We start from the raw sequence: 16734 nt of genomic DNA, 5'->3' as shown, positions 1-16734 counted from the left end.
GAGCGTCAGTTACGGCACTACGGCCATGTGGCGCGTTTCCACGAGGGTGATCCGGATCATAAGATCCTCATTGTTGGGGACCCGAGTGGCTGGACCAGGCCAAGGGGTCGCCCACGTAACACCCGGCTGCGGCAGATAGAGGGTCATTTTCGGAGGGCGGGACTGGACCGCGTGTCTGCCTGGGGGGTTGCCAACCAGGGTCCCGAGTTGTTTCACCATGTAGTGGGTGCGGCAACACACTGTACCAGTGCATGCTCCCCAACTTGACTTGACGTGAAAAGTCAAGCAAAATGACACCTTTTATTGGCTAACTAAAAAGATTACAATGTGCAAGCTTTCATTCATAATGGCTAACACGGTACAACACCCTAGTACTACAAGAGCAACTGTAAAAAGTCAAACTTTCCCCGGGGGCAAATAAAGTTCTATCAATTATATAGTTCCTTTCATATCTATTTATCTATCTATTATATAGTTCCTTTCTTATTTATCTATCTATTATCTATTATTATATAGTTCCTTTCATATTTATTTATCTATCTATCTATTATATAGTTCCTTTCATATTTATCTATTATAATATAGTTCCTTTCTTATTTATCTATCTATCTATTATTATTATATAGTTCCTTTCATATTTATTTATCTATCTATCTATTATATAGTTCCTTTCATATTTATCTATCTATTTATATAGTTCCTTTCACATTTCTCTATGTATTATTATTATTATATAGTCTCTTTCATATTTATCTATTATATAGTTCCTTTCATATTTATCTATCTATTATTATATAGTTCCTTTCATATTTATCTATCTATTATTATATAGTTCCTTTCATAAATATCTATCTATCTGGCAGTGTGCCGTTTTGATGAATTACTTGGGAGTGTTCAAGTTGCGTATAAAGTCTTATAGTGTACACTTCCCTTTAGTGTGTGTTCATCATTCATGTTATATTTCCTAGAACAGATGTATTTATCGGTCCCAATTCAGCCATTATTTGCAGGCCCAACCAAAGGTCCAAAGGCCTGTTAGTTGCTAGGGCTCCATTATCCAACCCACTATATCCTAACTAGAGGGTCGTGGGGGTCTGCTGGAGCAAATCCCAGCCAACTCAGGGTGCAAGGCAGGAACAAACCCCGGGCAGGGCGCCAGCCCACCACAGGGCGTGCACACACACACACCAAGCACCCACCAGGGACAATTTAGGATCGCCAATACACCAAACCTGCATGTCTTTGGACTGTGGGAGGAAACCCACGGAGACACAGGGAGAACATGCAAACTCCACGCAGGGAGGACCCGGGAAGCGAACCCGGGTCTCCTTACTGTGATGCAGCAGCGCTACCCACTACCCGCTCCACTATGTTGATCTTTATTTTAATGAAAACTCTTCACAGGTTTTGTCTTTTTCTGATGCCTGCTGGATACAAGGAACACTCAACGTAGCTGGCTGATGTGGCGGAGACATTTTGATTATGCACTACATTCCTCTGTGTGTATCGCCTCGCTTGATTAACACACAGCAGAAATCAGAACCCGAAAGAGCTTACTTAAGCTGGTATTATTTCCTGTTGTTCATTTAAATTTAGTCAGTAAGACAAATCAACTCAAATATGACCAGGTCTAAAATGTAAAGTGTCTGTAAATATTTTAAGTCTACCTCAATTTCCTGAAGTTAAAAGGCATGTAGTCACTTAAATGAGCCAGTAAATGGTGGCATTTGATTGATATTTTGTGAATCGATACAGTAGATCCTGACATCTGGCTGTTCTTGAGGCTGTCATTCTTTCTCCCCAAGGAGCATCAGTTACCTCTAGTGTGTCAAACAATTCATTTTCTTTGTACACTCATCTCATGTTGTGAAAGAATGACTTTCTGAAAGAGTCCATTTTTTCTCATATATTATATATTTTCAGTACTAGAATAATTGAGATATAGTGAGTTTCATAGTAATAGCCACCAGAAAAATTAGTACAATTAAGTGAATGTGTTTCAGCCTGATGTTGTATTTTACTCTTGCCTGCTCTCTATAGGGTGATCCAGATCTGATTATGCAATTTTCATTACGCTATAACTTATTAAGTTTATTACATAGAAAATTCACAAAAAAATCTTTTTGTTGCCGATAGATGGCAGCACCTGTCCTGCATTCCAAAATGGCGGGGAGACGGTTGTCAGTCGAACAGCGGGTGCGATGTGTTCACCTTTTCATAATTAGATCTGGACCACCCTGTATAAGGTGCTATAAAAAAAACAGACAGAATTGAACAATTAACAAAATTTAGAGTACAATCCTTTTCCTCTGGAGAATACTTTTGGGGTGGTGTCTGAGGAACAGGGGGACAATGGCATGTATGATTAAAGCTGCTATTCAGTGAAGAAATCCCTTGGATTTATATGGAAGCTTTCCTAATCCACACTTCCTTATGCTAACATGCCATACTTTCTGGGGGGTTGTGGGGGTTCTGAATCCCATCCTAGTCATTTTTTGTGCCGCTTCTCAGGTTCTCCCTGCAGGTACATGGATTTTACTGTGGATACTCTGGACTCCATGACCCCCACCAAAAGTCCAAGGATGACCAGGTGTGGTTCACCGATGGCTCTAAATTGGCCCTAAGTGTGTGTGGATGACATGAAGGTAAGGGTCTTCAAGTGGATTAAGCTGGTGTGAAACTGGGAGGATTGCTGGGTAAATTTTACCAACAGGCTCAGTACAACATTTAAAATAAATGAAATGCGTATATATGTGTATGGGTGGTTAACATTCTTACCTCACTGTTCCAGAGCCCAGGGTTCAAATACCAACCTGGTCATTATCTGCGTCATGTTCAAATATTCCCAAGTACACATCACAAAAATATGTTTGGCAAGCTAAACTGGAACCATGCGAGAATCTGTGGGCATGAGTACAAACTGTGATGGACTGGTGCCATGGCTTCTGCTTTGTTACCTGATGATGCCACGGTGGGCTTTGACCTCTGAAGTGTCTGGATGAAAGTGTAGCTCTGTTTATATTTCTATCTACTGTACATGGGTTCACATCCCGAGTCCTCCCGGCAAAGACATTGCATGTTCTTCTTGTGGGTTTTCTCCAGTGTCCTCCCAAAGTCCAAAGATAATGCAGGTTAGGGGGGTCTGGTACTACTAAATTGGCACCCGCATGGGTGTGCGCATGTGCACCCTGTGATTGGCTTCCATGGTGTCCAGCCTAGTGCTTTCTGGGATTTGCTTCAGCTTTGTGGCAGCCCTGCTCTGGATAAATGGATGGATGGATGTACTGTACATACTGCTAGGCATCTGTGTTCAGCACTGGGTTTTTATTTGCACTTCACTGTAATTGTGCATCGCACCCTGGGCTTATAAGACCACCACTGGATTGAATTGAAAGAAAAACGCACATTTTGTTTCTATTACATTCGCCATCTTTCACCTTCCTGAATAATTTCAGATCTCAGTAGGAATGTGGCATCTATTATGCCAGTTTTACAATGACATTCTCAAACCTGCTTAATCCAGTTCAGACTGGAGGGGTGTGTGGAGCCTTACTGGGCGGCATTGGGTGCAAGGCATGGCACCAGTCCATTTCAAGGCCCACTTATACACACACACACACAGGTATCCTCACATGAGGATTTTCCAGTTACACCTGACACACACACACAGCTTTGGGGATGTAGCAGACATGGGGGGGAACTTGCGAACTCTACACGGACAAAGACCAGGCAAAGGATTTGAACTCGGGAGAGGGGTGTCACCATGTCACACTAAGTCCGTTTAACGGCCATATTTCTGACACCTCTTGTTCCACTACAGGTTTTTTGTTTTCCAGGTAGCATTGGGTTTAAAGCAGGAACTAACTCAGCATTTGTTTAATATTCATATTTATAAATGTATTAATTCACTTTATGTTTGAATCTTCACCTTACCAAGTGTGCTGCTTGCCTTCTTCTTTTTTTGTCTTTTACAAGCACGCCCTGTTTGTGGGTTAACTGAAGATGAAGAGCGACTTTTCTTGGTTTTTCTTTTCTGCGCTGTGGTTAAGTTGAGTCATATCCCTTCTGTCTACACAGCACCATTCATGGTAACACAGGAAGACCTGGCTGAAGCAAATGACTTGATCAAAGCAGCATGCGTGTTTTTTAATGTAAAAGGGCACTCCGAATAAACTCTGCGGCATTAGCAGGACGTCTAGCCATTCATTTTTATGAAACTGCTGTTTCAGCATAGAAACCAACTCTGGACAGGCTCTGCCGTTAAGAACAGATGCTCCCATTGAAAGAAAAAAGAATCTTCACACTCCTGATTTTAAAAAGGTCATGTTGCATGCTATCTCCTTTTGAGAACTAGATGAAGTCCAATAAGGAGGCTACCATCAGAGCTTGTTCATTTCCTAAATTTCAATGAATCAGTTAGCTCAGTCACTGGGATACATTCGTGGGAGAAAAATGGCCAGAAAACGTAAAGAAAAGTCTTGCACCATGCAGTTAATGGTGCTATTAAATATAAATGCTGACCACTTTAAATAGTGCCCCCCACTGGTTGAACTATTTAGGATGGGGGTCATGGGAAGGTGAAGCGTATCCCAGCCATAATAAACATAAAGAAGGAACCAGCCCATCAATCGGTAGTTTGATAAGCCTACTCAATGCCAAAGCTTACAATGGCAGTGGTGTAGTGCCAGGCAAACCGGAACTGAAAGCTCAAGACTACTGTCTTTGAGCAGGTCACTTCATTCACATGTGCACCAAATTACAAAATAATGATGAACAACTGTACAGAGTTGACACGTGTCAGTCACTGTGCAAATTATTAGAAATGGCTGTGCATCTGCCTAACCAGGCAATTATCCAATCATGTGGCAGAAGTGCAGTGCATAAAGTCCTGCGAGTACAGGTCAGGAGCTTCAGCTGATGTTCACATCAAACACCAGAATGGGGAAAAAAAAATGTCATCTCAGTGATCTGGACAGTGTCATGAATGCTGGTATCAGATGGGCTGGTTAGAATATTTCTACAGCTGCTGATCTCCTGGAATTTTTATGCACAACAGTCTCTATGGTTTACTACGAATGGTGTGAAAAACTACAAATCGTCAAGTGAACGTCAGTTCTGTAGATAGAAACACCTCGTTGGCGAGAGAGGTCAGAAGAAAATGGCCAGACTGGTTTGAGCTGAGAGAAAGGCTACAGTAACTCATCTCTGAATGCAGAACACGTCAAACCTTGGGGCAGATGGGCTACAATAACAGCAGAAGAACACGTTGGGTTCCACTCCTGTCAGCCATGAGGCTATAGTGGGCAAAAGCTCACCAAAACTGGAGAAGTGAAGATTTTGAAAAACATAAGACAGGTGCTTATAGCGGGTCCATCAGCGAAAGGCCACATTGGTCTTGGACTTCTCGGCTCTTTCTCTGTCTTTTGCAAACCTCAAGTCCGAAATCTTGGCGTTATCTTTCACAGTAACCTCTCTTTTGAGAAACAAGTCAATTCTGTAGTCAAGAGTTGCTTTTTCCAGCTTCGTCTTTTAGGTAAGATCAAGCCTTATTTATCTTCTAGAGATCTTTAGAAAGCTACTCATGCTTTAATCTTTTCTCGCCTTGATTACTGCAACTCGCTGTATTCTGGGATTAGCAAATCCCTAATACGCAGGTTACAGTTGGTCCAAAATGCTGCCGCTCGCTTTCTGGTTGGGGCATGAAAGTCTGACTCTGTTTCTCCAATATTAGCTTCTTTACACTGGCTGCCTGTCAGTTTTCAAATTGATTTTAAAATCTTGCTGCTAGTTTTTAAATCTTTACATGGCCTTGCTCCTGCCTATTTATCTGAATTGTGTGTTTTACATCAGCCATCTAGAGTGCTTAGATCTTCTGGTCAGTTGTCTCTTGTTGTCCCTCGAGTGTCAAACTAAAGGGGACAGCGTGTGGATCTCTTTACTTCATCACATAAAGGAGTCGTCTACAACTGAACTGTTCAAAACGAGATTAAAGACTCATTTCTATTCACTTGCATTCTGTGACCTTCAGTAATACTGATAGTATCCTCATTGTGACTACGTAATCTTACTTCTATTTATTATTTACAGTATTTTATTTATGTTAATTGTATGTTTTCTTTTATTCTATTCTTGTAAAGCACTGTGGCCACAGCATTCCTATGTTGCTTTAAATGTGCTATATAAATAAATTGTCATTGATGAGTCTCGATTTCTGGTGAGCCACACAGATGATAGGGATAACAATAGGATTACTTTGTGTCAACAGTCCAGGCTGCTGGTGCTGGTGCAATGGTGTGGAGAAGGTTTAATTTTTTGGTACGCTTTGGGCCTCTTAATAGCAATTAATAATCGTATGAATGCCATGGCCTATCTGAGTAATGTTGCTGACAATGGGAATCCCTTCATGGCCACAATTTACCCATCTTCTAACAGCTACTTCCATCGTAATAATGCACCATGTCACGCAGCGCAAGTCGAACATGACAATGAGCTCAGTTTCCTTCAATGACCTTCCCAAGCACCAGATCTGAATCCAACAGAACACCTTTGAGATGTGGTAGAGCAGGAGCTTCACAGCATCACCTAACCTGCATGTCTTTGGACTGTGGGAGGACACCGACACAGACTCGGGGAGAACATGCAAACTCCACGCAGGGAGGACCTGGGAAGCGAACCCGGGTCTCCTAACTGCGAGGCAGCAGCGCTACCACTGCGCTACCCTAAAGTTTAACTAATCTAATCGAATGGCTCCTGTATATTAATAGAGATTCATATTAATTTTAGCTGAGGAAAACTGGTTAGCATAGCTACATCACAGTTACAGAATGATTTAAAATCCCATCCTGGATACAGTTTGTGTGGATCTAACAATTTCTCCATGTGTCTGTTTGGATTTTTCTCTGCATGTTGGATGTGATTTAACAGGAGCCAAGATTCATCTGACCGGCCACATGTTCTTTCAGTCTGTCCACCGCAACCCCACCTTGATTTTTCACTAATGAATGGAACTTAGTTTAGGTCGTCCACTACAATAACATACAGTGTGTAATATTTCATGTGGTACCAATGTTGTTGTCAGCTGAGCGACTGTACCCCATCTTTTATTCTGTACTCAACCGCCTCTGTTCACCTTTACCATCAATTATCTCTTTGTTTGCCAGCAGGACCACCACTGGCTGGAATTTTTTTTTTTGTTTGGTTTGGTTTATCTTGTGTGGGATTCATTATCGATACATTACTGTGCATAATAAACTCCAGCACCCAATTATGTTGGCACATCAGGTGCCCGCTGCCAAGCTGCATGTCCATTCCCATCCAAACTGCAATCCCCACGCAGTACATTGCTACCTACCAACCCGCATAAATAACATCATCCACATCTATGGTGATATGAGGGGACAGATGTGTGAGGAGATTTGAAGGACCTGAAAACTCGTGTGTATGTGTATTGCACAAAACTGACTTTCTCTATAGCAGAAACACTGGCTTACTCAGCTAGAATTCCAAGCAGAAGTTGTTAACCTTCTGTCTTTTTATTTCACTCCAGCATAATATTTCTGTGAAAATGATAACCACTGAAACATCTACTCCAGGAAGTCTCAGCCTGCCAGCCTGACCAGAGACTTTCTGCCGCAGGAGGAGGCCTCTACATAGTGGAACAAGCGGATTTTTTTTTTTTTTCTTGCTTAATGGCCATGTGTTTTCTACATTATGCGACTGAAATGAAAACCAGTTCCTGTCAGGGGATAAAAGAAGTGCTTTGAGGCGCGCTGGCTGGCCGAGTGTCAGACACCAGGTGCCCGCTTCTTCTACATCTTCTTTGGCACAGAAATGTGCACCTCTGTTTGTAGTTTGCATTTTTCCTATTTTCCCCATTAGTTGCTCAGCTTATGAAGCACAAACACACTTTCTTTCCATCTACAAACATTATCCACCCTGTACTGATGTTGCTTAATCCAGGTTAGAATCATCAGCTATACAGCAGGAACGAATCCTGAATGAGACACCAGTCCATCACACCCACCAACCTTTATAGAATGTCAAGTGGAGTTTCTTGCATTGTTTTATCTTGGAGTTAAATTTTGCCCTTCTTAGTGTTTTCGAGACCCTGTCCATGGTCCCCATCAAATCCCCCTCGGAAAACAGCCACCAAAATTGATAGTGTTGGGGTGGGATCTTCCCCTTGGTCGAATCAACACCACAGTGGGGTTGGGTGGCTGGGTTTGGGGTTCCCCTTGGAGAATTGCAGGCAATGTCATAGCAGGACACTTAGCAAGCTGTACAAGACTCATTAAATACAACAGTGAGTCACGGCCCTGTGGAGCCAAGCTGTGATTTTTAACTTCCAATTAATGTAGAAAACCTGCAAATTAATAATTTTGGTTATATTTTTAATATTCACCAAGTGGTAGTACTGGAGTTAGTCTTACCAAGAGTGCCCTCTTCTACACGGTGGTGTGCTGGAGAGGCAGCATAAAGAAGAGGGACACCTCACGCCTGGACAAACTGGTGAGGAAAGCAGGCTCTATTGTAGGCACGAAGCTGGACAGTTTGACATCTGTGGTGGAGCGACGGGCACTGAGCAGGCTCCTGTCAATCATGGAGAATCCACGGCATCCACTGAACAGGATCATCTCCAGACAGAGGAGCAGCTTCAGCGACAGACTGCTGTCACCGTCCTGCTCCACTGACAGACTGAGGAGATCGTTCCTCCCCCACACTATGCGACTCTTCAATTGCACACAGGGGGGTAAACGTTAACATTATTATTAACAGTTATTGTCTGATATACCTGCATTTTTATCACTCTTTAATTAATATTGTTTTTTTCAGTATGCTGCTGCTGGAGTATGTGAATCTCCCCTTGGGATTAATAAAGTATCTATCTATTATATAGCCCCTTATCTATCTGTCTATCTACTGCCTGGTGGTTACAAGGACCCAACTTCGAATGCTACAGCACATTGGTTCTCTCTGTGCCTATGTGTATTTTTTTCAGATTTGTTTCTCATTTCTTGGCATATCCCAAAGACCTGCTCAGTTGGGTTATTGTCTGTAATGGATGTGTGTGTGATTGTGTGTGTGATTGTGTGTCTGTCTGTGTGTGATTGTGTGTGTGTGTGTGTCTGTGTGTGTGTGTCTGTCTGTCTTTGTCTGTGTGTGATTGTGTGTGCGTCTGTGATTGTGTGTGTGTGTCTGTGTGTGTCTGTCTGTCTGTCTGTGTTTGTCTATGTGTGTGTCTGTCTGTCTTTGTCTGTGTGTGTGTGTGTGTGTGTATGTGTGTGTGTGTCTGTCTGCCTTTGTCTGTGTGTGATTGTGTGTGTGTGTGTGTCTGTCTGTGTCTGTGTTTGTCTATGTGTGTGTGTCTGTGTGTGATTGTGTGTGTCTGTCTGTCTTTGTCTGTGTGTGATTGTGTGTGTGTGTGTGTCTGTGTCTGTCTGTCTGTCTGTGTCTGTGTGTGTCTGTCTGTCTTTGTCTGTGTGTGTGTATGTGTGTGTCTGTCTGTCTTTGTCTGTGTGTGTGTGTATGTGTGTGTCTGTCTGTCTTTTGTCTGTGTGTGTGTGTGTGTGTGTATGTGTGTGTGTGTCTGTCTGTCTTTGTCTGTGTGTGATTGTGTGTGTGTCTGTCTGTCTTTGTCTGTGTGTGTGTGTGTGTGTGTGTATGTGTGTGTGTGTGTCTGTCTGCCTTTGTCTGTGTGTGATTGTCTGTGTGTGATTGTGTGTCTGTGTCTGTGTGTGTGTGTCTGTGTTTGTCTATGTGTGTGTGTCTGTGTGTGATTGTGTGTGTCTGTCTGTCTTTGTCTGTGTGTGATTGTGTGTGTGTGTGTGTCTGTCTGTCTGTGTCTGTGTGTATGTCTATGTGAGTGTGTAAGTGGCCTACTGGCTGCACAGTGGACCAGGAGTCCAGGATGGGCTACAGCTGCATTCAGTCTTGTAATGAGTTTTAAAAATAAATGGTTAGAATATTTTAAAAGACATCAATCTAAAGTTTATTGAATATTATTTTAATGTTTTTCCAATTGGAAAAACAAAACTGTAACCAATTTTGTCTCAAATTTTGTAAGTCGTTTTGTATAAAAGGAACAGCCAAGAAAGCACATTTAAAATGCTAACATTTTAGGAAGGCACTGTGGTGTAGTGGTGTATGCTTTGGATGTCACACCCTGTAGTCGTGGGTTCAAATCCCGCTACTGACACCGTGTGACCCTGAGCAGCTCACTTCACCTGGCTGTGCTCCAACTGGAAAAACTAAAGAAATGGAACCAAATACTGGTGTGCTTCATGAATCCAAACTATATAAAAGGATGTCTGTGTGACCATCTGGTCGCTATGCCTCTGTCATTCCAAAAGATGGTGCATCACAAAACATTTTTTAGTAATAAAATGCATTGCACTTGTCGTTCCAACAGATGAAGCATCACAAACATTAACCCTGCTTTTATGAGTCCCATACCAAGAGGCTTGTAACAGAGATATATACATTGTGTTTGTCATACCAAAAGATGGTATATCACAAATATGTGCAGTAATACATTTTATTGTTACAAATGTTTGTGATGCGCCATCTGTTGGAATAACAAATGTAATTCATTTTATTACTACATGTATTACGAAATACATTCTATTAGATAGTGCACTGCAAATGTTAAAACTGAAGTCTACTTTGATTACTTAAATTTCAACAATTCTTAGATGGGTAACACAGCAAGTCCACCATTGTCTGTGTGTCTGTCCAGTTGCGGTGTCCCAGTCATTTCAAAAGATGCCGCATCACAAACATTTTTAGTAATAAAATACATTGCGGGGCGGCACGGTGTCGCAGTGGTTGCGCTGCTGTTTCACAGTAAAGAGACCCGGGTTCGCTCCCCGGGTCCTCACTACATGGAGTTTGCATGTTCTCCCCGTGTCTGTGTGGGTTTCATCCCACAGTCCAAAGACATGCAGGTTAGGTGCACTGGTGAACCTGTCTTGCACCCTGTGCTGGCTGGAATTGGCTCCAACGGACCCCCGTGACCCCGTGTTAAGATAATGGATGGATGGAAATACATTGCATTTGTTATTCCAACTTTAAAACTTCTCTATGAATCCCATAACAAATGGCATATCACAGAGACATGTGTATTGTGTTTGTAATTCCAACAGATGGTGCCTTGCAAACATGTATAGTAATACTTTTTTTGCTTCAAATGTTTGTGATATGCCATCTCTTAGAACAACAAATGCAATTCATTTTATTACTGCATGCATTACAAATACATCCCATTAGATGGTGTAGGGCAAACAATAACACGAGGTCTACATGGACTGCTTAGATTTCAACCTGGGCAGGTAGCACAGCTAGTCTCTCTCATTAAAGGTGGTCCCTAATGTGATGTGATTTAGTATGGTCAGACTACCCCTAACAAGAAATGTATTTGAAATGCTGTAAGACACCATGGATAAAATGTAAATATACTCACGAGTTCGATCTTTGTTCCAGGCATGACAGCTAATTGGTTCCAGCTGAAAACTGTGGTAGGACATGGTTCACCAAACTGCAAAGAGATGGAAAAAACGCAGCCATTACCCGGGTGCTCGTCAACAGCTGCTGTGTATTATATCTTCACATCATTCAGCAGAAAGCAGAAATGAGCAGGAAGCCCACTGCTGTAACTGAACACAGCCGGCGTAAGTTCCATTTTAACATAAGAAATGTATATTTTTGCTTGTGGCATGCAAGGAGAAATGAGATTTAGAAAAGGCTTATTTTAAATCAGTTTTAGAGAAGCACTAAAACCGTTTTTACTGCCCACCACAAGATTAGAGAAGTTGTATATAAAGGACATGGCTTGTTCCGTTTTGCACTGTTCCTTATTTTAGAGTGATGGACTACGCCCGTATTACTACACTGCAGACCACCTTGCAGGCCCATAATTTGCACTTTTGCTGTCTTGACTTGTTCCTGTTACACAACGACCATTCAGGCTGCAACAGAAATAATAGAAACACTCACTTAAAAGATGATGTGGCCATTACCTTGGTGGACTATGACTAATAGTGCATTGTTATTTCAGTCTATTAGCTAATAATTAGCAGACAAACGTCAACTGTAATGTGAAAGTAACACATTTTACCCCATAAATTACATTTTTTTTTTATGTTTTCCCTTTTATCAGGAAATACCTAAACCTAAAGGGGGGAGAACCTATATTTTAAAAATTATTATACTGAACAAATGGTGCCTTTCACTGTGATATGTATTATAAAAACCCAAACGGATTATTATTTTTATCCACCTGTGTATTTAAATATTTAACTTTAAAATATGAGGACGAATGAGAGATCATTACAGTTTTATATGAAGGTGCTGAGGGTCTATACAAAGAATCAAGGTAAATCGTCCAGGGACACACTTCCAGAGTGTGTTTTAAACACTTTTGTGTCTGTGATTACGATCTTTAGCGAAGACATCAGGCATTTTAATCGCACACCCCACCCCAACCCCTCTAAAGTGCACATAGCGTTAAGTCGATCACTGCAAATCCAAATCAGACTTCTTACCTTGTCTGCCAGTGGAGAAATCTGTCGGGGATGAAAGTAAAAAGCGGGGTGCGCCTCCGTTTATGGACTCTGAGCAGTCAACACAAACGCAGGCTGAACTGCGCGCGGCTGGACTCGACTCGAATGAGCGAAGGAGCGAGCGAGCAGTCTGACGGAGGTTCAGTGTGACGCCTTCCCCTTTCCTGGCACAGAGCGAGACTCGCGCCGAAGCGACTTCCTCAAGTAGGAGGTTCGCGAATTCACTCAGTTGGCCGAAACGGGTCTCTGCAGCCTGGAGCCTCCACCCCGGAGCTCTAAGTGGGTGGGGTTGATTCGAAAGGGCGGTCCAGGTAGGTGGAGTTGAGTTCAATGGGTGCCAATAGAAATAGTTTAGCTGCAGACCACAACAGCTCCGCCCACTTACGATACGATTTAGGGTTGCGGGAGGGTTATTTGACTGAAGTAACGTTAAGTCCTGTCTTGTAAATTAACTTCATCAACCTGGAGCTCCGTTCGAGCCGCTATGGTGTATTCTTGGGCTGACCAGTTTCACTAGAGGGGATGCGTGCGGAGTGGGAACGGGCGAGTAAGGCAAGGAAAGAAGCCTCTCGACAAAAAATGCCGAATATACCGTCTCTGGGCCAGCACTGAAATAAGCGGTAAATTTTAAACGTTAGAATACGGCTGCCGAAAAAAGGGCAGGTTTAGACGTGGCAGAGCCTCGCTGAAGCAATGGAGACGATGGTAAACCGTCTAATGACACAGAAACAGCAAGAAGGGCATAACTCGGGCAATTTTTTTTTTTTTTTTAATTTCGCTTTATACAATTTCTTGTATTAGGAATTAGTTAGTTTTCGCATACCCCCTGGAGCAGTTGAACGTTAAGGACCTTGCTCAAGGGCCCAGCAGAGTAGGATCTCTTTTAGGCAGTGACAGGGATTCAAACTGGCAACCTTCAGGATACCAGCGCAGATCCTTAGCCTCAGAGCCACCACACCACTGTTGTGAGTAGGGGCCACATTTTCAGGAACCCCATTCCTGAGGGGCAGACCCTCCTGAGAGGATGCAGTTGCTGGATTTAACCCCCTTTGAAGTACGTTCTCATAACACGTGGAAAGCACCTACTGCGATAGTCGTTCCTGCCAGTTTGTGTTGTCTATCAGTCTTTATTTCTGCACGAAAGAACTCGGCCGACTGATCAGAGAAATGAGATTTTTGTTTAAATGTGTCACAGTTATACTTACGGGAAACTTGATGGGACAGGTCGATTTTCGTTGAGATATTATTTAATACACCACATTGAACATATTGTTGGAATTTCAAAATCTCCCACTTAAAAGCATTGTCAAATTTGCAAACTCGTTCTTCTTAAAACAGAGAAACATTCCGTGGGACTTCAACTACAAATTAGTTTACACTTTCAATTTTACAATAATGAGAGGTCACTTCAACATGCATGTTTTTTTTTTCCTTGTATTTTTTGGACAGCCCCTCCTGTTGGCAAAATGGGGAAACACCTGCAGTCAGAGACCTCGCTCAATGTTACCAGGCTTTTTGATTGTCATTTACAGAAAACATGGCATTCACGAGTAGGTCGTTTTTTTGACTAGATTTCAATAAACTGGCTTATTTTTAACCCCCTCCACCACATTGGTATCATATTTTAACAGCAGTTAGAGCACAGAGTGTACTGTAAGCTTTGATTGTCACAGGCCAGCGACTTCCCTTGCACCACAAGTTACAGGTCACACACTCCATAGCGCATGTGGCTGAGGCCCAGGACACTCATTACTGTACAGTATCCAGGGTTCATTAATAACGCAGGTGTGGGTGCCATTATAACAAATAACCTTTTTTTTCCCTCCTGAATTCAAACAGCATTACACCATAATATGTAATGTCTGCAATTAAACTGGATGCAGGACTGATATCAAACAAAATAAAGAGGGGCTCAGCGGTCTACTGTGGTTTTGTTTGTCCATACCAATGATAGATAGATAGATAGATAGATAGATAGATACTTTATTAATCCCAAGGGGAAATTCACATAATCCAGCAGCAGTATACTGATACAAAAAGCAATATTAAATTAAAGAGTAATAAAAATGCAGGTAAAAACAGACAATAACTTTGAATAATGTTAGCATTTACTCCTCCGGGTGGAATTGAAGAGTCGCATAGTGTGGTGGAGGAACGATCTCCTCAGTCTGTCAGTGGAGCAGGACGGTGACAAAAGTCTGTCACTGAAGCTGCTCCTCTGCCTGGAGATGATCCTGTTCAGTGGATGCAGTGGATTCTTCATGATTGACAGGAGTTTGCTTAATGCCCGTCGCTCTGCCACAGATGTCAAACTGTCCAACTTTACTCCTACAATAGAGCCTGCCTTCTTAACAAGTTTGTCCAGGTGTGAGGCGTCTTTCTTCTTTATGCTGCCTCCCCAGCACACCACCGTGTAGAAGAGGGCACTCGCCACAACCGTCTGGTAGAACATCTGCAGCATCTTATTGCAGCTGTTGAAGGATGCCAGCCTTCTCAGAAAGTATAGTCGGTTCTGTCCTTTCTTACACAGAGCATCAGTATTGGCAGTCCAGTCCAATTTGTCATCCTGCTGCACTCCCAGGTCTTTCTAGGTCTTTCCCCTTTGCACACAGTCGCCTCTGATAATCACGGGGTCCATGAGGGGCCTGGGCCTCCTAAAATCCACCACCAGTTCCTTGGTCTTGCTGGTGTTCAGGTGTAAGTGGTTTGAGTCGCACCATTTAACAAAGTTTAAATTTAACAATTTTTAATTTTTAAAAATGTAACAAAATTTAATTAAAAAAAACATTTTGCTCCTCTGAAATGTTTTTGCTCTTATTTTTTTCACCTGCATCCTGAAAAAAGAGAATTGGATTCAAATTTTGCCGTGTGTTGGGGGCGCAGAAGACCACAAGTGGTGTCCCAAGTACTAAGTAAGAGTATGCATGTTTCCTTAGTGAGCAAGGATTCAGGTGTGAAAATAATCTTTAGATACAGAACTGCACCGCAGTTATATGGAAGGGCTGAGAGCAGCAGCATTGAATCATAACAAAACCTACTCTTTACACAGAGTTTACTTGGCAGCACCAGGTGTGAAACTAAAAAAAGCTAAAAGGGGGCATTGTGTTAGGTAAACAGTCACCTACTGTATGTAATCAGCCAGGTGAAAGCTTATTAGAATTGTAAAGAAATCCACCATAAACCTCAAAGTGCTGCTAGCTTACTTCAGTCTTGTGGAGCAGACAGATGATTGCATCATCCATTACAGACTTGGTCCGATAAGCAAACTGCAGTGGATGCAGGTGGTCTGCAACAAGAGGACTCGTGTATACTCCAGCAACAGCCTCTCAAAGGTCTTCATGATGTGATACGCAAGTGCCACTGGTGTGTAGTCATCATTAGGCGAAGATGCGGCTGCCTTTTTTTGAAACGACACCACAAAGGTGGTCCACACAAGCCTTAAGACCTTTCTAGGCTCACATCTAATGTAAGGATTCATACAAATAGCAAAAGGTCACTCCTGAACATGTCTGCCCTGCACAGGTCTAGTCCTTGCGCCTCATGCTGTAGAGAGAGAGAGGCTTCAGCCCACCGTCACCCTGAATTGGATTGAGCAGATTTTAGAATGTTAAGTAAAAATGCTGATATTTATTATACTCCTATCAGTTGTGCTTGTGCACATTTTTAATCAAATTTAAAGAACTACAGTACATTCATCTGTTTGCTGTAGAGGGTCACAGGTAGACAGACTGCATTCCCAATGCGCTCGCTATAAAGGGTTCATAAGTTGCTAGTCCGGCAAACAGCAACAATAGAATATTTAAATACCAGTAACGGCGCACTTCATGATAACGTGCAGTGAATACACTTGACTTGTCCATTCCTAGTTTTCATCCTCTTTCTCTGTACGTTTATCATTCGTTTGCTCAGAGGTTGATGCTCTTGATGCTTCCTGAGCAGCTCTTCTTGTCTCCACCCTAGTGGCCTTCTTCTTCTCTTCTTTCTTTGACATCTTTTCACGTAAAACTGATTAAGTCAGTGTTTGTGTTGCAGTTACTTAGTACGTTGTCTTTAATTTTTCACTTAAGCTGGCACTTAAGTCTTCAATCTGCCTCAAGAATGATTTAAGATGTGAACAGGTAGGGGAAAGCGACGGCGAAGGTGGTAGGGATGAGAACGGCGCCTGTATGCATCAGAG

General features: G+C 42.4%; 1 protein-coding gene across 1 annotated transcript in view; it reads right to left on the bottom strand.

The window, feature by feature from the left end:
- arpc1b (actin related protein 2/3 complex, subunit 1B) overlaps positions 1 to 12739 on the bottom strand; it is a 33515-nt gene extending 20776 nt beyond the window's left edge. Inside the window, exons 1-2 of the mRNA XM_039774622.1 lie at positions 12540 to 12739; positions 11459 to 11533 (exon numbers count right to left, since the gene is read on the bottom strand). Coding sequence (XP_039630556.1) covers positions 11459 to 11522 — 64 coding nt within the window. The 5' untranslated portion in view covers positions 11523 to 11533; positions 12540 to 12739. The remainder of the gene's footprint in view (positions 1 to 11458; positions 11534 to 12539) is intronic.
- Between the last annotated feature and the right edge of the window lie 3995 nt (positions 12740 to 16734).

This window comes from Polypterus senegalus, chromosome 13, assembly GCF_016835505.1.
Source record: "Polypterus senegalus isolate Bchr_013 chromosome 13, ASM1683550v1, whole genome shotgun sequence".
NCBI lineage: Eukaryota > Metazoa > Chordata > Cladistia > Polypteriformes > Polypteridae > Polypterus > Polypterus senegalus.
This window is presented reverse-complemented; position numbering and strand designations above follow the sequence as displayed.